General features: G+C 41.8%; 1 protein-coding gene across 2 annotated transcripts in view; it reads right to left on the bottom strand.

Moving 5' to 3' along the window:
* ATP8A2 (ATPase phospholipid transporting 8A2) overlaps window positions 1-23,472 on the bottom strand; it is a 323,111-nt gene extending 299,639 nt beyond the window's left edge. The window contains exon 1 of one of the 2 annotated variants that reach the window (XM_057399592.1): window positions 23,295-23,472. In XM_057399592.1, the coding sequence (XP_057255575.1) occupies window positions 23,295-23,373 (79 nt within the window). In that variant the 5' untranslated portion in view covers window positions 23,374-23,472. Of the gene's footprint in view, window positions 1-10,126; window positions 10,227-23,294 lie in introns of those variants that run through there. The other variant, XM_057399594.1, reaches the window with a different exon arrangement.
* Window positions 23,473-23,794: the final 322 nt, after the last annotated feature.

The following is a 23,794-nucleotide window of genomic DNA, read 5'->3' as shown; positions in this document are numbered from 1 at the left end:
TAGTTCTGTTTGTATCTGTGTAAAGCAAGGCTCCAGATGGGAGCAGTGTATCAAGCCCATCTTTGCCATCATCAGGAAGCTGGAACAGAGAGTCAGAACACCACCTGGCAACTGGCACAACTGAAGGTGGCAGGAGATAATCACACAAAGGGTATCAAATATTTATGAGCAAGACAGTGACAGGAAACCATGGAAGACACCACTAGCTACAAGTAAGTGCTTTTTCCTCAAGAGAGGAAGGTAACTCAAAATTTTAGCTGCTCTTATCCAGCTTTCATTAGGGAAGTACATTGCATAATGCATGAGGAAAGCATCCGAGAACACTGTTTGAGAACATTATCTATTTCCTACAGAGACAAATCCATGAGCAGACAGTATTGTATCTGTTTGTCCTCTCTACATAACTCCATTTTTTTTTTTACTAAAAATTATAAGAGCACACCAGCTGACCAGGCCAGCCTAGATTAGCAGTTCCCCATTTTGGGGCATCTGAATAACTTATCTTGAACCAAGATAATCTCACATTCTCCAAACCAGTGAGATCTGAAACCAAATTGCAAACCAACCATTACCACATCTAGAAGCGAGTGTGCCGACAGCACCAGAGTGGCCAGGCCCAGAATGGGCCAGGCAGGGTGCTGGCTGCCCTCGGTCCTGGGCTCCCATTTGCACTCTACAACCTCACTACAGTGACCTCTGAACCCACCACATTTTACAGTCTCAGACATTGCTAAAATGTATGCTCTTGGTGACATCTGCCTAACACCATTCTACATGAAAGCACAACAGAACTTAGTGGGAAGATTTGTATTGCATGCTCCCTAACAAAACCTCCCTCAGATCTTTCCAAACTTAGTACCAGACACACCAGACAAGTCCATCTTTGTATGAGTAAGCCCAAGCTGTGGATTTGGGTCAAAAGTCTCCTATAAAGAACACTTATTCAAAAGACAGGATTATAGCAGGATCATATCCCTCTCAATTTTGTACTGCTATTGCTTTTCAAAGCAAGAAGGCTCATGTAAACACACTGCATTAATACTATAACCTCAAGTTTTTACACATTCCTTTTTTCTTTGATAGATGCAATATACATGACAAGGATATTCAGTAGAGAGGATACAGAGACTGACATAACCATGCTACCATGACATTTCCTATATTGACTAGTTTTATTTTGTTGTCTGGAAGCCAAGTATGAACTTGCTACATTTAGAAAAACATCAATAAAACATGAGCATTTCTCAACATATACTTAGCATTAACCTACAGGATTTGTGACTATTCCAAAATCGTTGGAATATTCACATGTAATAAGAGTACAATATAAAATCATGTCCCTGCACACAAATTGAACAGTACTTCTCATTAAGCAAAGTGATCCAGCTCAAATTCTCTCCAAGCTTGTCTGTCCTTAATGCTCTTTCTATCCTTCAATGTCTGTGCAGACCCCTCTGAGTTCTTCTCACAGCAAGTAGAATGTACATCAGCTATGATCACAGTATACTCAAGAGCCAGTAGGAGGCATTTTAGGCCAGTACTGTTGGTATATTTACATCAGTGTGTGCTGCCTTGTATCAGTACTGCTTTTTATTATTAGAAATCCTCCCATGCATAATACTGAGTATCAGCAATTCAGTGCCAGCAGCTCCAGGCACTGACAAAAGTGAGTCACATATGAAAGCATTACAAAACCTTTTTTCAGGCATAATGATGTTTAAAGTCTTGGGTTTGAGGCTTGATTCTGTTCTTTTAAAAAGTTACCTTCTCACCCCTTGCCCTTTATAGTAAACCTGTCATATTAAGGATTGCCTGCAATCGCAGCTTGATTGTTCGGCACTGCAGGTTGATGTCCCCACGTGCTGCCTTTAAGTGAGCTGGAGCCTCAACATAAGGCTGATCACAAGTATCACGAACACTGGAAGTACTTGGAAGTCACTTTAATGCTGAAAAAGTTCAGCCCTGATGCAGTAGATGTTTTTGCATCAAGTTTAGTGATAACACTCAAAGTACAACTCATTTCAAGGCCAATGTTTATTCTAGCATAATAGACTTGAAAATAAATTAACTCTTGTTAACTGGAGAAGAGAGACAGAGGGGATCTTATCAATGCATACAAGTATTTTAAGGGAGGGTGTGAAGAGGGTGGATCCAGGCCCTTTTCAGTGGTGCCCAGCCACAGGATAAGGGGCAACACGCAAACTGAAACATGGGAAGTTCCATCAGAATGAGGAAAGACTTTGACAATGACAAGAGCACTGAAAAAGGTTGTGGAGTCTCTTTGTCTAGATATACTGAAAACCCACCTGGATGTGATCCTGTGCAACCTGCTCTAGGTACACCTACTTTATCAGGCGAGTTAGACTAGGTGATCTACAGACATCTCTTCCAACACCAACCATTCTGACATATTTAAACATAAGTTGTGTTGTTAAATAATGATTCGGATTCTTAGTAATTTACAACAGAAATATGACAAATGCTTAAACACTGAGTCAGAAAACTTGCATTTAAATAATTTCAAGATGGATTCGGTATCAGTGAAGCTCATGGGAGCTTTGCTGGGATGAACTGACAAATTTTCCACCCATTATACCTCATCACCCTACCCTCACCTGCTATTTCATTCTGAAAGGTTAAAAAGCTTTACCATGTTGATTCCTAACATACCAGATTGCTGGGGGTAGCATCTAATTGAGAGACTTAATCCCTTCTCCCTGAGGCTGCTTTTCAGAGAACACTGATTGAACACTGAAAACAGCTCTTGTACCATTAGTTTGTCACACAGTATATTCAAGTGATTTAAGATCATTTTACTGAAGTATCGAAATCCACCAGTTCCAGCTTAGTTTTCCCAATCATGAAATCAACTTTTCAAATGCAGGTAAAAGCAGGGTAGTAACTGCTACAGCCACTTGCACTTGAAAGTACCTTCCAGCCAAAAGTTCAGGCATAACCGATTTCTGTTCCTTTGTTCTTAGCTGGATGTTGCTCAAGTACGGAAACCTGGTCTTCACCCTCCCTGCAAGATTTATCCCTTCAAGATTATATAGAACACTTGTTCAAAAGAGTCATGAAATAGAACTGGTGCTCAATGCATGCATTATGTTTTCATGATAGCAAACATAGACAGATGTGCACAGAACTGCCTGCAGGGTTAGTAAGACAACTTGGCCAACAGGCATTTGTTAATAATGAAGCAGTAACTGTAGGATCTCTTTTAAATATATTTCCCTAGCTTGTATAATCAAAGATTGATGTTCTCTACCATAGACTGAAAAATGAGTTCATTCTCAGAGCAGCTCAGCAGCTAGGGAAACCATAATGTAACCCCTGATAACCTAGTAAGAGAATTTTCAGTTAATGTTTATCAGATCATCTCCAAACTGCTGATAGCATGCTTCAGTCAGGAAACAGTAGGCCCATGCATGCAAACACATACAATACAAACAAGAAAAAAAAATAAAATATCAATTTCCAGCCTATTCTGTGCTATAATGTTATTTGAATAAGATTAAGGTCTCTAGTGATGAATCACTCCATTCATGTTTATGGAATTTTAATGGGAAAATGTATAAGTGACAATGCTACAGAGTTTATTTAGCTATTTTTTTATTTCTAGAGGCAAGAACACTGGATTGCTGTGAAGAGTGGAAAAAACATTTAATAAAATTTTCTTAGAGTTACAGGATAAAGCAAAGAAACACATTCTTCATTCTCTGTGGCAGTAGCACTTCGGCCTATGCCCAAGATTGCTGCCTCCTAGGAAGCCAGAAGAGAACTCAGTTACCAGCTGACACACTGTACAAAAAACAGCTTTTCAAAACTAAAGGCCACACATACACTAATCCAAAAGGAAACTTTGGATTTTTTTTGATTGGTAAGTTATCTTACCAATCTTGCCTAACAAAGACCTATGGCCTAACTTAAAGTCTTTGGCCAGCCTCAGAAGTTAGGTATTCAAAGACACTGTGGTATAATTGTAAGCATAGAACAAACACATCCTTTTCCCTACAGGTTCCCAAGACAGGTTTAATGTAGCCCTGAGGCTCTTCTCATGAAAGAAGTTCTAATGATTAGTAGATCTATAGGAACTCCCTTATGAGCAATCCTCATCACATTCCAAAACCACTTGTTTAAAAAAAAAAAAAAAAAAATCAAAAGAATCATTAGCCAGCAAGCAGGCTGTAAGGCAGGGATAGCTCTGCAGACAACCTGTCTGACCATGCCTAGGGCAAAGCTGGCTTCAGCTACCACAGGGCAGATCCAGAACAGCTCTAACAAAATCCAGACTTGCATTGGATGAAAAGCCAGTACTATGTATCTTCTACCATCATTCAACCAGTTATCATCACCCTCTCTAGATAGACTTGTTTGAAACTTGTAAGGCCTATCAATTATTTACACAGCACACCTGGCTCCAACCATGCGGGGCATTAACAGGTACACTCTAACTTCAGTACTAACCAAGGGGCAGCAGAAGGGGAAAATGAAAGACAGCATCCGAGATACATCACTAGCAATACTAAAAGCAGTGTTCAGACTTGGTTAATGAACTAGGCTCCAAATAATACACTGGATTTGTCCAAGCCAGCTTAGACCAGTCATTTGCTCACTAGGCAGTGCTATGCAGCAGCCAGGAGTTACATGGACAGAATTGCTCCTACCCTTAACAGCGCGAGGCAAGGGTCTTGCAGCTAAAAGCAACAGGAACACTCAGCAGAGTTGCTAAACCTACATCAGCCAACAGCAATCAGATTACAAAGACAAGCCCACTGCTATATTAAATTTTAATACCACAGGGAAAACAACACTTTGTTCAGAACCTTGTGTTTGTTAACATGTCTGCGCAGGCACTGTGAAAGAGCTCAGCAGAAGGAGAGCACACATTAGAAAAAACACTGTTTCCTCAGAGCATCTAAGCTATTACACGACACCAGGATGAATATCTTGGCCTGATCAGACATGGGTGCCCTGGGTTCAGCAGTAGCAGTCATTTTTCTCCTTCTTAGTAGCTGGTGCAGCGCTGTGTTTTTGACTTTCAGCCTGGGAACAGTGTGATAGCACCAATGTTTTTAGTTGCTGCTCACTAATGTTTACTCTGACCAAGGACTTTCTGAGTCTCATGCTCTGCCAGGGAGGAGGGGAGGCCAGGAGGAAGCAGAGACAGGACACCTGACCCAAACTAGCCAAGAAGTATTCCATACCACAGCACATCATGCCCAGTATATAAACTGGGGGGCAGTTACCCAGAAGGGTTAGATCACTGCTCAAGTCGGTCTGGGTATCGGTTGGCAGGTGGTGAGCGGCTGTATTCTCTTCCCTTGTTATTTCCCTTATCATTGTTATTATTGGTGGTAGCAGCAGTGATTTGTGTTATACCTTAGTTACTGGACTGCTCTATTCTCAACCCATGGGAGTTATATTCTTTTAATTCTCATCCCCATCCCTCCAGGAGCAGGGGGAAGAAGGGGGGAGTGAACAAGCAGCTGCGTGGTTCTGGATTGCAGGCTGGGCTTAAACCACAACAATGGGCAATAACTATTTTGGGGAAATTTCAACAGTTAAGGACAAAACCCAGCAGACAGCAGCCCTAATGCCAATCAAACTAATATAGGTCCCTCTGCATTTTGTGATAGATGCTACTGCAAAAGCACAAGCCCAACATCATGTCTTCATCTCACCACTGCAACTGCTGTCACTGGAAAGGGCTCAGCCAGCAGTAAGCCAGCCCTGTCTTAATAAACCCGGTTTCCTTACTAGTGCTACTGACAGTTGGAACAGAGCCACATCTCAAAAACTGGTCTGAGCTAGAGCATGGTAAGGGAATGGTCCTGCACAAAGCAGAACCAGCTTTGAAAGACAGTGGGGCTCCCTCAGCACACTTGAGGGTAACTGCTAACTAACCCCTACAAAATCCCCCAGGCTTCTCATCTTTTACCCCCACATTTTCCCAAAACAGCAACGTAACATCACAAAACCCATCAGTCCATGCTCTAGGGGACATTAGCAGAACACCAACCCTAAGGAAAACATTTAAATATGTTTAATGTATGATCATGTGGGCATACCCAGAGCATGCCAATATGCCACACAAGACATCCGAGACTGCCTTTTCAAAGAGGCATCAGACTACAAAGTAGACAAGCAAGATTCACAAATCTTTCCTTGACCCCCAGGATTTCAAAGCTATATACCCTTTCTTTTACAAGGGGATGAAGAAAGACTACCAAGACTGAACTAGAAATAAACAGGAAGAACTGTTTGATCATCAAGGACTGACTGAGGGGTGCCAATTAAGCGGTCAGCCACAAGCTTTCCTCCTGCATTTATTTAAACCACTTGTCTCCACTTGGACTGTATGTCCCATGTAAGAAGACAACAGGCAAGGATTACTTGCAGTAAAAAGACTAGAACCTTCTCGCATTCACTTGGCTCAGCTACTGCTGAAGCAAAGGCCTAATTTTACCTCAATCTGACTCTTAGGTAAAGGAGCTACTAATCAGCACAGGCTTATGCATCCCAAGTGCTCATCTTGACTACACAGTTATGCCTTTGAACGGACATCGAGCAGATCCTGTCTGCAATGCCAAGGACTTTCACTGCTTGCACAAGGCACCAAAATGCCTCTATAAGGCAGTTATCCTACCCAATACAGTACCCCAGCATCATACTAAAAGTTCTAAGGACTGATTGCTAAACTAAGAACACCACGTTGTTAATCAACTATACCTTTACTACTCTGCTACTTGTGAAGTTATAGTCTATTCTCCTCACTGAGGCAACATTTTTAAACAAAAGTCATACCAAGTTGTTAATGAAATAGTAAATCCAACCGAAGACCTGACTGCGTGGTACAGAACACAGCATATACCAAGCCACACAGGCTTGTGTGGGTTATGCGGCTTATTGTATTTATTAAAGGTTTACTACAACTGCTAGTGAGACTGTTAATGGAACCATTCAGGAGAGGAAATGGGCAACCAATTCATTCTCACTAATTACAATATACTCCCAGCTATCTCATGTAGCAGCAAAATGCCTTGCAGAAAACAGGATCTTTGCATCTGCCTGGTATAACTAATACAATTACACTATTGTGTTCTTATTTACGTCTTATACTAATTTTTCTAATGTAATACTTACTATGTTGAAGCTTGACATCATGCAGGAATAAAATTAATACTACCTTGTTACCACCAATTACTGTTCAGCAATCCCAACGTGGTGGGACACTCCACATGCATGTGGAGAACTGCACCAAATCCCAGAGCCATGAGCTTCACCCATGCAGACCCATCACTCTAATCCAGTGAGAGAAACAAGAAATGCCACCCTCAGTGTCAAGTGGACACCACAGTTGACTATTAACAGCAGGAAGAAGAAATAAGCCTCAGGCTATTTTCAGAGCTCTAAGAGTAACAGATACACTGCAGAGTGACTCTGCTATCCTACATCACCATCACAACACAGATAGAGCATGCAGAGAGGTAACACAGTCCTTGGTGATTCATTTTCTGGCACTAACATATTTCCTTCCCTTCAAGGCACCTTAATTCTCACACCAGCATAGATGCTCCTGTATTAACAGCCCTCAGCACCACCTGGCAGTTTCCGGAGGACTTGGAGGCTAGACTGAAACCACCACCTCCCCAAGAGTTACAGCAGGTCTGGAGAAGTGGGTGTCTGCATTTTAGGTTTCTTATTTTTGGACATAGAAGAGCAGTTCCTGTACTCCCAGCCTTGAGCACCAGTTGAATAATTTAGTGTGGAACCTCTCCTGTTGTTTATAAGTGATCTGTATCACCAAGAACAACCAAAACCAGAACACAGCTCATAATATTTAAGGCAGCTTAATGAAGACATACATCTGCACAAATCTCAGGACAGACTTATGAACTTAAAAACCTTCAGCGTAGGACAAGTTTATTTTTAGTGTAGCAGATATATAAACAGGCTTCCAAACAAGAAAATTCAACAGCAGTTCTATGTTTAACCAAGGACAAGATAAATGCTGCCACCACACGCCTCTGCCTGTCCCCTGCAGGAAGAGAGCACTACTGACGGATAAGAGGTTTTGCAGTATCAGCCAGTCTCATCCCTACTCTACAGCTCAGTCAGAAGATCAGATCACAGATGATAAAAAAGCTTATTGAACTAGAACCTCATGTGGATCCTTCCTTTTCCCTTTGAAGCACATTATATGAAAGTTGTAATTGCCAGTTATTTTAATACTGCAGTGTTAAGTATTACTTACCCACCCACTACTGTTATGCTGAAGTCCTATACTGCAAGTATAGCTACAGAAGTTTACCCCAATGAAGAATTTCTACTAGAAAAATTCCAGCCTTCTTACACTAGTTATTCTTCCTGGAACAGCTATCTTGTCTGCAGCATTCGTACTGGATGAGTTTTAAAAGTAACTCTTTCTTTAAAAACAGGGAAGAAAGATAATATCAGTGGCTTGATCTCCAAAAGATGTCGTTCTTTTGCTTTACAGATTTTTCTGGGAAGCCTATAGATGAGACCCTGAACTGCTGCAGACTGGTGACAATTAATTTGATTTAGGCAGAGTTACACTTACTGGAGCAGCTGGGGCTATGACCATACGTGTCTCCTGATACAGTTCACACAAGGCTTGTCATTGCCAAAACATTAAGTGTTTGTTTTCTATCCAATCAGGATTCAGCTTGACCTATGCCATCACTGATGAGGCTTAAGTATATTTGCACTGTATCCATCTGTCACTTTTAAGGCATTCCAGTACCTGTTTGCAAGGGGCAGTGCTTTATTGGAACTGCTACCAGAATGAGCAAAGACAAGAATCACAGACCCTTTCAATATTTAATTATCTACTGTTGCACAGCCTGCTGTGTATTTAGAGGAAATTACACTTATGACTCATGTGCTAGTACTGGAGCAGTTTTTCATTAAAAAAGTAGCCCTGGGGAGGAAAGGAAAAAAGCCCAAACCAACCAACCACCACTGAAAGCTGAACATCACTACCTAGCTGACTCAATTTCCATTGACACTGCATCCATCAAGGCACAGCTGTTTCATTCCTGAGAAAGTCTTATCAGCTAGACTTCAGTCACTGTTCTCTTTCCTTCTATTCAATGCAGGGAACAGTTTAAGAGGCCAAAAGTGGCTCTAAGCTCTTCAGGACAGAGTTTCAGACAATGCTGAGTTTCCAGGATTAGATGCAGGTTGCTCAAGTTTCTCACTCCTCCATGAAGGAGAAGGAGACACCTTTTGAAAGGGAAACAGTAATTCCCACCCCCTAGTATAAGCTTCACTTTTTCTTTTTTTTTTAAATAAAAGATGAAAGCAAGTAACAAGTTCTCTCAAATAACTACTGTGAGCAAATTCCATACAACTTTTTTTTTTTGAAAGCCTAAAAGACTTCTTTTTCATCCCTCCACTACTATTAACAGAAGATATTTGCTCACCTATGAGCAGAAGTCCCCAGAGGATAAGCTTTAGTTTGCTATACCATGTTTAAAGGTCTTCAGAAATATTATTACCACATTATTTCTACATAGCTGTTCTACTTAACTGTGAACAGAAGAAGCACTGAATGGAAGGAATTTCTATCTAACATAATATTGAGCTCATTCTTAAAATAACAGTTCCTCTTGCAGCCAAATAAATTTGAAGGAGTCTCTAACATTAAGTACACCTTTCATCTTTAACATAACTCCTGCCATGCAGCTGTTGAGAACCACCACTCTAGTGCTCAAGTCACACAGTTTAAGTGTACATGACAAAAGCAACAGGAACACAGAATTACATGAAGGAATTATTCTGATAAAGCTTTATAGTTATTTCCTGTTTAAGGAAGGTTTAAGGTTTAAGCTTTAGCTATACTTTTACCAAGCAGTATCTAATGATAGATAAAACAACAAAACCATTACAATAAAAGCAGACTTTTTGCCTTTACTTCTATAAGACTTCCTATCAGGAAAACAGGCCTTCAGATTTTCCACAGTAAAAAAAACCCAAAAGATTAAGGATAGTCAGCATCTACCTCAGAGCACTAAAGGTGAATGCATGAAAAAAAAAACCAAACAAAACATTACCTCATAACTACAACCTTCCCTCCCCTCAAACCCTAAAAAAACCTTACCTGACTGAAAGCCAAAGCTGAAAGGAAGAACAAGCCTCCTAAATGCTATAGCTTATTCTACCAAAACCTCTACAGATACAACCTTCCACTTCCTTTCTCCTCTTTTAAAGTCTTCTTAGATGTGTGCATTAGCTTCTCTCACCCATGAACTAAGGGGCTGGAGTTCACTAGTGTAAATGGAGCTGTAATAATTGGCATCAGGTAGAACTTGTATCTACTTAAGCCCGCTTTTAGGTGAGTAATTAAGGTACAAGCTATGCAGCTCCAGTGGTCACTATGTTGCCTCACTTGAATGAGATTTCAGACAATTTACTTTTACTGTTCCTTTGACTTTGTAAGTGTTGGCATTATTACAGCTTATTTTCTTTATGACTAATACTACGCATGTTAAAATCTGTATAAACAACCAGAAAAGGTTATTGCTTTTTTTTTCTCATATATTAATGTTTAGTTCTTGATCTCTATTATTTGAGTCTTCTTTCACAGTTCTGCTGAGTGTGAACTGATTTTCCCTTTTCCATTTGTATATAATAGGAAACTCCTTGAGTATCTCTTTCTATCTTTTGGTGTATGAGATGATTCTAAAGCATCAGTTTCTGCTTTGACCTTAGTTTTAGCTACTTGCCTTTCCTCTGTTAATCCAATTCTATTTTTGGCTATAGCCTCAGTCACACCATAGTCTTCTAGCTGAAGCACTGCCAATCTTCTTAATGCAGGACTTCCCTTCCCCCTTCTTCAGGTTGTTAATCACTCTTCTCAAATTTTAGTCTATTAAAACTAATATATCAACTTAGAATTGTTTAAGTAGGAGTGGAATCATTGTTAATAAGCTATTTAAACAATAATGCAAAAAACAAAAAGGAAGCTACAAAAATCCAGTTTATAAAATGCTCCTGTAAAAATAAACCTTTATGAGAAATGAAGGATTAAATAAAAGGTCATATTCTGTTTTTTCCAGAATATCCATGTGTACTTGTTTTCATGAGGTATGACACCACCAAAGGCAGATGACAATTACAAGAAAACATAACCCTAATGGCTGCAAACTTACCTGACTAAAGAAACCTTTTTGCATACCACCTTCTATTTCCTAGCACTATCCTCTAATCTTCAGCTGCCTGTAATCTTCATATTGACCTTTTGAAGTAGATAATTAAAGTTACTCCCTTGCCCCAGAGACACTGACGACAAAATACTTGGAACTGAGGTGAAACAGCTTTAGATCCCTATGAAGGCAGAAGCTATCACATCACTGTTGTCCTTCTCCATCTCAGTAAATTATGTGGCTTCTGCTTAGGGTACTAATATTTTATTACTGAGTGCTAGTTCATGTGCTAATCCTGATGAAAATAAAAAATACGGTTGTTTACAGCTGCTGAGTCCCAGTTAATGATGGTGTGCACTCCAATAGTACCATTTGCCCTGTCTAGACATGAACTGGGCCATAAAAATATAAATCCTATCATCCTATCAGGGCAAAAGTGATGTTCTGATTTGATTTGTAGCCTGTAACAGAATAAGGCAAAAATTCAGCAAACATTTGTGTGTAAAGTGCTGGCTGTCTTACAAGGGACTTTAATTAAAGAAGAAGAAAGTTCTGGTAGGAAGAAGGTGTAAGATTAACCCTTTCCTCTGGTTGTTAGATCTCTCTACACAGAAGACAGCACTCATAACCTGACAAAAGTTTAACCTCTCTTAAAACAACAGTTATCATAGCAGGAATGGCCAGAGCTCAGAATCTGGGAACCTGTCTAATGAACCAAAAAGTATCAAAAGGAGTACTAAATTATTTAAATCCCATGCTATTTAGCACTAACACAAAATTGCACTGTCTCAACAAAATAATAACAGACCTATTATGGCAGCTATTTTATTCCCATTTTTCTCTCTTTGGGGTTTTGGCAGAAAGCCCTCAAAGGTTTAGGTAATCAGCTGGCATGCCAAAACTTCAACAAAACCATCCAGTGGTGAGAACTGCAGAATCATTTTCTTCTTTGGAGCCCTGGATGAACTTCTTGATGGTGAAAGTTTAGGACTGTTGAGGTCTCTCCTCCAGTTGAGGCTTGGAACACTTACTACTCTCTCTAGTGCCATGCCAGACACAATCCTTTGCATCTAACTTGAACTCCTACCAGAACCAGTGTGGGTAAGCACATATAAGGGAGATGGCATTGAAGTCAGTGATGGAAACGGATAATGACTTCAATGGCAGGTACATCTACCATCAGACAAAACAGACTTCATCATCAGCTGCTTTCAACGGTAATCCTGCAACTAAAGAGACCTTATTGAATCTACTGTAAAATCTGGGATTTTGCCAGTATTTATGATATACTCTGTCAGAAGAGAGGGCATGGTAACAGGGAGATGTTGTGTATGGAAGATGCTGTGTAGACGGCCATCACACACCTGTGATAGAAGGCTCCCTGGCATTCATTTAGGGAAAGCATCATCTATGTTATTGGGCTTTAGGTTAATAGTGTATGTTACAATTCACAGTAGGCAGCTCTTGATAAACTGCATTAGGAAGGCTGGGAGACATAGGCCGTCCTACCTGCTGAGTATTCAGAAGATGTCCGTAGGCCAGAGGGGAAAAAATAAACTGGAATTCAGGATGTCAGAAAATATACTCCAGGCAGCAGGACATTCTCAGAGTTTATATCTCTTTGTGCACACAATCATACTAAAAAAAAGAAGAAGAAAAAGAAAGGCAAAGGTTCTCTACTTATGTATTGTTTGTAGAGACATGCACGGTTGTACTGTTTGTAGTGACTTCATGTTGTCCTATTTCGGCTTCCAGAGAAACTGATTTATTTTGTTCCTGTTGGCAGGACATTCAGGGATATTAACTCACCCCCTCCCTCTCTGCCACAGTGCTCTTCCATGGTTTTACACTTCTTGTATTACTGCCCTTATGCACTTCTTGCTATATTTCAAAACAATTATTGGTCATTTCTGAATAAGAAATTAATGAAACTCAAATGACAGCAGACTTCACAGACAGTACTGGAATACACTGCATGTGATGGTTATTACTGTTCAGTCAAAATTAGATATTAAGTGTAGGTGCTATTTTACAACCTGTTCCTGAATCATAAAATCATAGACAGGTTTGGGTTCGAAGGACCTTAAAGATCATCTAGTTCTAACCTAGGACACCTTTCACTATACCAAGTTTCTTAAAGCCAGAGCAGTATATACAGTCTGTTTTCTGCATATAAAACTCCTGGTTCTACTTGGTGCTTAAAAACACAGACCTAGAAGCAAAAGCCTGTTTAGATGTTCAGATCTTTCTATTCCAGATTATTATGATTTTACAGTCCTGTAGAGACTAAGCTAGATCTTTCTTTCCTGCCACTCCTGTTGGAAAGCTATTCTGAACAGTTGTCTGATATGTAGAAATACGCTTATTACTTTCAGACTAAATGTCTGTGAAAGTTTTTCTTGTGCAAGTACTATCCTTTAGTTGAAATAATTTTTCTCCCTCTTGACTATGTAGAGAAACATAACTGTTGATAGGCTTGTGTTTGGTACCTGATAAGTAAAATACCAAAATATTGTGAAGCTCATGATAAATATAGAAGTATTGGCCAAACAGAGATGACGTGTTCTGCCCTGAAAAGCTTCATCACAATCAAAACATCAAGTAAAGTGGCCCCTTCAGTAATGCAGATCTATAGGGTATGTTACAAAATTATATTGCCCTCACCCTTCCAGAAAATGTATTTTTAATTCTTCCTATTATAGGGGCTTGACAAGACCAAGATGATGTCCAAGTCTGATTTCTCAAGTGGAACATACCTAAAATGACTGTAAAGCAGTGAGTTCCTTTGCACATTTGCATGTTAATAAATTTACCAATAATTGCACCTTCCCCAAGTGTCTTACTTTGGGACACCAACCTCCAAAATCTTTTTGCTTTTTCTGTAAGAAATCAACTCTTTCTCCTCAAATCTTTCAGATCTTGCAAGCCACTCCTTTCTCCTTCTTTCGACTGATCATCCCCTTCTGTTACCCTACTGAGGATTTATAATTCTTTTTGAAAGATAGGAGAAGCAAATCTCAGATATGCAACTGAAATTACTTTCATCAAAAACAGAGCATAAGAACCTTTTTACTTACTGAAGATTGTGGGAAAACTTCATCAAGGTCAGGATTTTAGTTAAGCCATGAAGAGTGAATAGTCCCTACTCTTCAGGCAGCACAGGATTAGGATGAGTTTGACTGGGGACGGAGAGGGAGAAGGGTGGCACTCTCTCCTCCTGTACATCTGGTAAGCTCTTGTGAAAGCTCTTTCCCCCCAGCTACGACCAGGCAGACAAATGGCTCAAGGATGGCTTCTAGATGCAGACTTGTATTAATGAAACTCTGGGAACAAGATATGACTGTTAATCCATAAAGCACGGCTGGTGCTCTGCCCTATGTGCTGGTTTCAGCTGTAACAATTTTTCTGCTTCCTAGCAGCTGGTGCAGTGCTGTGTTTGGGCTTTAGTCTGAGAACAGTACTGATAACACACCAATGTTTTAGTTGTTGCTCAGTAGCGCTTACTCTGATCAAGGACTTTTCAGTTTCTCATGGTCTGCCAGTGAAGAGGGGCACAAAAAGACAGGAGGAAGCAGAGAGAGGACACCTGACCTAAACTAGCCAAAGGGGTATTCCATACCACAGCACCTGACTGAAACTAGCCAAAAGGGTATTCCATACCACAGCACACCATGCACAGTATATAAACTGGAGGGATTCACCCTGAAGGCCCGGATCACTGCTCAGGTCAGACTGGGTATTGGTCAGTGTGTAGTGAGCAATTGTATTGTGCATCACTTGTGTTTATTGGTGGGGTTTTTTTCCTTTTTAGTTTTATATTCTCTCCCCTTGTTATTTCCCTTATCATTATTATTAGCAGTAGTGGTTTTGTATTATACCTTAATTACTGGACTGTTCTTATCTCAATCCTTGGGGTTTACATTCTTTTGATTCTCCTCCCTATCCCACCAGGAGCAGGAGGGCAGGGAAGTGAGCGAGAGGCCGCGTGGTTCTGTGTCACCAGCTGGGCTTAAACCACAACACCCCGGTCTGGGGAGCACCTATATACCTTAATTCTCATGTCTTTCTGTCCCTCTGCAAAACAAGGCACTAGGATTGAGGTCAATTTATTTCAGTTCACAAACTGAACTGAACTCACCATAGTTCAGGAACTATGCTGAGCCTTCCCTGTGATACAGAAATGTTGAGTAAATGGCAACTGGATTTCAGTTTAAAGCTTCCAGATTAAGTCCTGTTTCCCATCTGTGTAACTGATGCAGATGTAACCTCTCTGTTTGAGAGTTATGATGGTTGCTAGTGACTTTGTATGTATTCTGTCAGCATCTTTTGTCTCCCATTTACAAATAAACCGTATCTATTAAGGTAAGGTGACATTTGCTTAGAGTATTTAAAAGCACACAAAAGCCTGGGGTATCTGTTTCATATATCCTTTTTATAAGCATCTGGTTGAATGTTCCTAGATCTCACAGGCACAGGATGTTAAATTGCCTTCACTGTGCTTCGCATGAATAGGCAGAACACTGCTGGGTCAGCAGGAGATAACACCTGAGCCCTCCTTCTATTCAAAGTAGCAAATGAACCAGAGTGGTGTTATTGTAAGGACATAAACAATTTTGCTTTCACTCTTTATGGCTACCTATTTATTTAATTACATCAAATAAAGGGGTTTGGTCATCTGTATTTGAGAGATTAGGAATTCAAAATCAGACCTTCCAGTCAGTTTTCAATGAGATGTAAAGCTGCCTTCTCACCCTTATGGAACACTAATTTCAGTTGTGTTAATCCTGATTTACAACACTAAGTTAAACTGATTTTAGTGCTCACTGCAAAGATAACTACATTGTTAATAAACACCCCCAGATGTCTGGAAAACCTCTGAATGCCATATACATGTATGTGACATCCTAGCAATGTGGATGATGTCACTTCTGTGAGGAGTGCAGACAGGTAGTAAGATTGGGTCACTCATTAGAATCTGTATGTCAGCTTTGCCTCATCATGCCTTGGCTTGAAATGCAAAATTCGGCATCTTCTGTTTTCAGGCATGCTCACTCCATTCTATCTTCCAGTATTCACATTAAAAATGTTCAGGATCAAGAATTACTGTCATGGTAAGACATGGGTCTCAACCAGTGGCCTGGTCTCCAAACAGGCAGACAGCTATCCACTCCTTAGGCTGGAAAGAAACTGCCCAGAACTTTTCTAGTAGACAGAACTCATTATGAAAAGGTGGGAATAATGCTAATCAAAAATCTGAAAGCTTTCCAAATACTGGAATAACTGTTTGAATAAAAAGTTTTCGATACTGATACTTCATGAGTTTATTCTTTTTTTCTCAATCTTCCACCATGTCAGCTATGTTTCACAAGTTATCCTTTGAGTGTACCAGCTGAGAATCAGTTATCTAAAGATGTCATGTCTTACATACCTGCAACTGTTCCAAAATGCTTAGCTAGAAAAGAGACTGAAAGGAAAATATTTGTGTTTATAAAAAGCAGAAAAGTGTTGATGCAGAGATGCTTAACTGCCTTTTCAAAGTCTAATATATTGCTCTGCTCTACCAGCTGTATATACAAGAAAGATTTTGTGATTAACTATTCCTTAAAAGAACCTGTTGGCAATCAGGTTCTACAGATACTATTTGTAACAGATATTCCTGTATTTGTACTACTACAAACAAATTAAAATGTGCCACAATGCAACATGGCACAGTAAAAGAAATACAAAACTAATCTATTATAGTAATAAAGTTAACACAGGCACTTAGAATATTACTTCACAAGTAGCTAATCAGTCCTCTCAAAGATTATTTTGAGGGTATATTTGATAGCTCAAAGAAGAATGGTCAAATAGAAATGAACCAGCTAAGAGTACCACTGTGTAGCAAGTCTATTACTTGATAATCTTCCAGAAGAGCTGAAACGGATGACATGATTGTTTACTGGGTCCTCAGCAAGTCTTCACTACAATAAAAATGTCTTGTGAATTAGTAACTAATTGGAGAGTGATCATTTTGAGACGCTGCCATGAATTTTCAGATGATCATCTACAACACAATGTAGAGTCAATGGGAGCTGTCAGATTGGAGCTTCTTGGGAAGGGAAGAAGAATTAATTATTGAAAAACAGAAAGAAAAGTGAATGCTTTAAATCAGCATGATTTCTGAAGCCACAGATTTCCACATAAAAACTCCCTACAGAGTTGGCAGAGATCAAGACTGTACTCTAACCTTGTGGCAATGAAAATGCAATACTAAACAACTATGCTTTCTGTACCCAGTAAGTGCAGTTTCATTGTCTTGGGGATATTGCCTATAAACACAGGCTAAGAGGGTTGGGGTTATTCAACCTGGAGAAAAGCAAGCTCCAGGGAGACCTTATAACAGCCTGCCAGTACCTAAAGGGGCCTACAAGAAATCTGGAGAGGGACTTTTTACAAGGGCATGTACGGACAGGACAAGGGGGAATAGCTTTAAACTGAAAAAGGAAAGATTTAGATTAGATATTAAGAAGAAATTCTTCACTGTGAGGGTGGTGAGGCACTGGCACAGGTTGCCCAGAGACGTTGTGGATGACCCATTCCTGGCAGTGCTCAAGGCCAGGCTGGACAGGGCTTTGTGCAACCTGGTCTAGTGGAAGGTATCCCTGCCCACAGTAGGGGGTTGGAACTGGATGAGCTTTAAGGTCTCTTCCAACCCAAACCAGTCTGGGATTGTATGATGTTCTAGGACCCTGAACAGACAAGTGGGTTTCCTTGCAATCATTTTACTGTTTTAATCCTGCTTGGAATTACAACAGCATTACTGCCAAATCACACTAGCAGGACAGTAGTTTTAGGTCTGCCTAGAAAATGAGAAGGACACTGACTCACCCAGTGCAGGGAAGTACACTGAAAGCAGATACTGCTTGGAAACTAAAATCTGAAACAAAGGTCCTGTAGAGAGAGAGCAGAGCAGGAATAAAAATAGTTCCTAAAAACAGACAGTCCATGTGTCTGTTTTCAGTGGAGTTATGAATATAGTCTTGTAGCATAACATAAGAGAATTCATATATTGGCTATACAGTGGAGTAGGTATATTTATTAAATACATTTTATTTAATTTAATCTTAAAAACTGAAGGTTAATTTTTTTCCCTCTTCAGCAAACTCCGAAATAACTATGTTCCCCATCATCTGTGTGGTTCGATCTTTAATGGATTTATTCACAATCTCACCTCCCCCATCACAGTAAGGCAAAAAAGTGTTTCTTCTGACACACTACTTAGGACCTTGTTTATTTATGAAGTTGTTCCACAGTAACTGCATACAACATCTTTTCCTAATTCAGTGTCATAAGCATATGTATTTTAAATTCCCTCCTATCGTAATAGCAAATTAACTCTCACTCCAGAGTTACCCAAGACAGCAGAATTTCAGGTTGGCCTCCACTTAGCCACGTCACTGTCACCACCTCCCTTTACAGCTGAGCAAGATCTCACATAGCTTGAGAAGACTCCAGTTTGTGCTACTATAGAAACACAGTAACATAAAACACCGGTTATTGTGATGAGGTCTTGCTGAAAGGACATAATTGTCACTGGTGTTTATGGAAATAGGGTCGGGCTTTTGATGTGATTGAATAAGCTGCACATTATACTATGTGATGTGCCAGTTACACACGGATGAAAAGAAACAGAAGCTCTGCAACACTTACAGAAAATTACCACCACACAATTTGAGTGTATGCATAAACACACATGTACTTTAGTCTTCACCTGGAAAAATTTCTCATCATAGAGCAGGATTTCTACATGCCAACGTATGGTTGCAGCTGTCTTGCTAGATGCTTCTGTAACTTTTGGTAATATTAATGGGCATTAAATACATTTGCTGAGGAAGTATACCCCTCTGTTAGTGTTCACTGTCACAACACCTGCCATTTCTCACAGCAGAACATGGCTTTTGCTCTTAGTTAAACACCTAAATATTAATATTTTAGGCATCTGATAGCTCAGCACTGGCCCATTTCATAGGGTTTGTTTGCTTAAAAACGCATTTAGGACAACTGCTGATCTGCCTGCAGAACACGATGTAGCTATCCCATGAGTACAGGTGACATGAGTGAGCTCCATGGTAAAGGCTTGAGCCTTCACCGTGCTTCTTAAACCACCTGAACCTGACCTCCAAAATATCAAAATACACCTTTTTTTTTGAAGCAGCGGGTGATATGTAAATAGTGCAAAGCTGATTAAGTATTTCACCTATTGCTACCATGTGTTTTACATGTACCTATAGGAATTATGTCTAACCTGTAAATGACTAGAGCTTTTGCTTTGAGCAAAATACAAGCACCTATGTACAATTACAACTGCTCTGTATGACACTTCCCAACAGTTGTCATTGTGGTAAGGTACTATCACAGCAGAAAAATAGGATGTAGCCCAAAGAGAGTCTTACATCAACACTCCTCTGACAAAAGAAAAACACAGACCCTTTACAGTCAGAAGGGAGTAAGACTAAAAGACAGTCGCTGTTCTTAAGACCAAACAGACAGCATAAAACATAAGCAAATATTTCAGGGGATGTGTAGATGGAAAAGGCATGAAAGGAGTAGTTTCATACCATGAAATGATGTTTGTATTTCAGCTCCTTATGTCCTGGGAGAAGATTCTGTCACTACTGATACACTAAAAATATTTTCCTGCTGATGTGCACAACTGAGCAGCTGAAAAAGGCCACACTAAATGACATCAGGATCATTTGTACCTTTAATCCACTCTAAAGTTGGGACTTGAAAACTTTTGCCCTAAAAATAACAATGCTATTGTATAATCATCCAATTTGTTATTGATAGTTGCTTATTTTTAGTGACTTTAAGGAGGGAGGAAGGAGAAGAACAAGTTAGTCTTTGATGTCTGTGGTTCTAACAGTAAAGAGCTGGAGACTTCTTTGAGAATAATTTAAATCTAATCAATTTAGCTCATCTGATACAACATTACAGCAATAAAAAGGTTTAGCTGTACAAAGCAAAAAAAATAAATCGATTAATAAGCAAATGCATAAAAAGAAGAGGACCAATCATTTGAGTAGCAGGAGGTGACTCGCCATCTCTACATTCTCTTTTTCACATCATCTGCTTTTCTGTGAAGTCCTTTGTACCAGTGCTAAGCGGGTTTAAAACTCTACCAAATACACCCATTACATTTTATACTGTATTAGTACATGTGGAAGCCACATTACAAAATGCAGGAGGGTAGAAAAATCACAACTGGATCTGACATGAAAAGACATCATTAGACCATCACAGAGGCAGTGTTCTTGACTAAAGAAGAACAACTATAAGCTACTGAAATCCTTTACACAGTCTATGAAAACAAACCTCTGTAACCCAAACTAAAAGCCAATACTTTAAGATTATCAAAACTCCCAAAAAGTAAACAGGACTATCAAACAAACTACATGAAATTGAAGGAGGAACCATCTTCTCTTCTAAAAAGGAAAGAAGGTAGAATATTCAGATACAGAAGTGCCAAGAAATCTGCAGTGCATGAACACAGGGTTACCTGACCCTAAGGATGACAAAAGGGTGACCAGCCCTCCCTCCACACCATTCAGCTCAGAAAGGTCTTCAGATTTTGCAATGCCACCCCACAACAACATCTGAACTCCTTTTCAGCACACAGTGGCTCAGTCTCCAAAGGTATTCTTTCACAGTTGGGTTCACACAGCCCAAAGTCCCTCCTAAGAACCTGTTCGGTCCACACAGACAGCAGCAGGTCTGCACACCAAGCCACAGCATGCTGTGAAAAGCAAAACACTCTTGTTCCCTGCCACTATCTGACATCATACAGGCTGGTACTGAGCCACATCAGCACTGATCCAGGTGACCATATAACCATCTGATGGCTAATGTTGACACAAGCAAAGGAAATGGGAAGGGGCAAGGCAGGACCTTCTCTCTGGGTGTCAGAGAGATTTGCTCTGGTGTCTTAAGCCAACTACAATCATATCTTTTAATAAGTCTATGTAATAAGTTACACAAACCTCTATTATGTATTTTTATAGGCATTATGATAATGATAATTCTATGATAGATCAATAGAAATATCTGGGTTGGATGGGGCCTTAAAGATCATTTAATTCTAAAACCCCTGCCATGGGCACAGACACTTTCCACTCCAAGCCCCATCCAGCCTGGCCTTGAACACTGCCAGAGATGGGGCACAGATGAGGATCATATATATACCTATACTAGATAGTATTCTTGTTGCCCTTCAGAAAAATATTCTAAAGAGGAAATACACTGTTCAACAACTGAGAAGCAGTGATCTCAATGCTAAGCAGCACCCCTCAGCTTTCTTCAAAGTATCATCTAGTTTGGATTTCACTCACGTGAAATGAAGGCAACATGTAGAAGTCTAAAGCTGTGTATTGATAAATCCCAGCTGGAAGACCTGGTATGACTGAGGTGCAACTTAACCACCTAGATCCACAAGTATGATTTACAAATGCTGAAGTTTAAACTCTTTGTGTACCCCATGTTCAAGCTAAACACTCTCAAAGTGCCAAGTATTCAGCATCTGAAGGGCTGGCTATGCTAAGGGCACTTAGGCTTGCATTCCAGATGCTAGGACTCAAGCAGATGTGTCGAACTGCAGCTCTGGGAAAGGAGCCTCCCTGTCACAGCTGGACACAGCCCAAGCACTGGACAGTGGAATCTGCTTAACTGTGATTGTTTCCTCTGAATGGCTTACGCTGAAGATAAGTAAAGCTGGATATATGCTAAATCCTACTCCGAAACCTTACCACTTCCTGTGAGCTGGCACTACACACCACCTTCCTTAGCACCCTGCTTACTTCAGCAGCTATGCGTAAGTCCCTGAGGTTCTGTCCTTACTAGCAAGCAGCGAGACCAGCCAGAAAAATACTACTAGAGTGACCAGGCTGTGCAAAGAAGCCAGAGGGAAGGTGGCTTCTCCTTTAAGCCAGCTCTAGCCTGGTTCCATGAGCTGAACAGCCACGAGTGGCTGGAGGACATCTTCCAGTTCAGTGTCATCAAAAGCAATCCAGCAGATGCTGTCCAAGGTGCTCTGAGATTTAACCCAAAGGAGAGCTGATCAGGAAATGTGCTTCAAAAAGTACATTCGTTATTCAAGGAAGGAGCATTATACTGCATCCTTACTCACCACAGAGACTGTACTGGCACCTAAATATTTTGCACAGGAAGAGGTGTCTCAACCTTTTACTGGACCTGTCTGTAAGTCACAGACAATGTCACTGACACTTCATCTATCCCTAGGGTACAACAGAGACCACAAGTGAATTCTGAATGCAAGGGGTCCTGTAGAAGTCAATGGAAGTCCTCTGGGACCAGAGTTCCACCTTCAAAGTATTCCGTTTTTGTCTGTTTTCTTATGAACTAGTTAGAAAACATTTTCCTAAATGAAACTCTTGAGAAACCTTGGAACTTGCAAGCTCTCTGCAAGCTCACTGCAGTGCCTGGTGCTCTCACTCCTGACCACAAGACAGAGGCCCTGACCAGCCCGCTGGGCCACAAGGTACCCTGGGCAAAACTGCCCTCTGACCAGATGCTCACCAAAGAATCTTCCTGCCAAAAACTAACAGAACTAAGAAAGAGAATACCCAGACTACGGATCCACTGGAGGCTGCCTACCACCTGCCCTGACCCCTGCAGCAAGCAGCTGGCCAGGGCCTTGCTGGCTGGGTGCCCTGTGGGGTGTACGTGAGTGCTGGGCCGGCCGGAGGCCCTGTGGGGTGGGTGCCAGTGGGATGCAGCGGCGCTGAAGGGTGGCCGGGCCGTGGGCAGCCCCGCGGGGTGCAGTGCTGGGTGCGCGGTGCCCATAGGCGAGCCGAGCTGTGCTACCCCATCACGGCCCAGCCAGCGCGGGGGCGTCCTCCCCACGCAGAGCCCCGAGGTCGGCCCCAGGGACTCCCCGCCGCGGCAGCCGCCGCACACCCCGGCTCTGTGAGGGCGGCGGGGGAGGAGCAGGGGGAGCGGGCGGCGGGGCCGGTCGGCCGGGCCGTGGAGGCGCCGAATCCCTTCCCCCGACGCTCCTTCCTCCGCCGCGGCGTCTGCTACCGCCGCCGCTCCTTCCCGCCTCGCCTCGCCTCGCCCGTGCCTCACCAGCCGCGGAGTGGATCTTGGAGGATTTCCGCTGCAGGGACATCCTCAGCGCCGTGTCCAGGCCGGCCCTGTTCGGCATGCTGCGGCCGCGGCGGCAGGCGAAGCCCGCGGCGGGCTAGCGCGGCGGCGGCAGCGGGCTGGCCATGGCCCCCCCTCACGCAGCGCCGCGCTGCGGCCTGGCTGCGGGGGCGGGCGGGGCGCTGAGCCCCCGCCGGATCGGCTCCGCGCCGGGGCCGCAGGTGCGCTGCTGCCGAGGTGCTGCGGCCTCCTGCCCCCCTGCCCTGCGCGCAGGAGTAACCCCTCCGTGCGCGGCGGCTGCCTCTTCGTGCCTGTCGGGCGCGGCACCGCGGCTCGCTCCGCAGTCCCCCCGCCGGCCCCACGCACCGAGGGACACGGGGTGCGGCCCCGGGTGCCTATCGGGCTCCTCCGCTAACGCCCCCAGGGACGAGGAGCGGTGCAGAGCCGTCTCCTCACAGTCCCTGAGGAAACAGGGGCTTCCC

The sequence above is a fragment of the Pezoporus wallicus genome, unplaced genomic scaffold (assembly GCF_028554395.1).
Source record: "Pezoporus wallicus isolate ANWC-B61680 ecotype Strahan unplaced genomic scaffold, APGP_CSIRO_Pwel_v1 scaffold_6446, whole genome shotgun sequence".
Classification (NCBI taxonomy): Eukaryota; Metazoa; Chordata; class Aves; order Psittaciformes; family Psittacidae; genus Pezoporus; species Pezoporus wallicus.
Note: the sequence above shows the minus strand (reverse complement) of the source record. Positions and strands in the feature narration are given on the sequence as shown.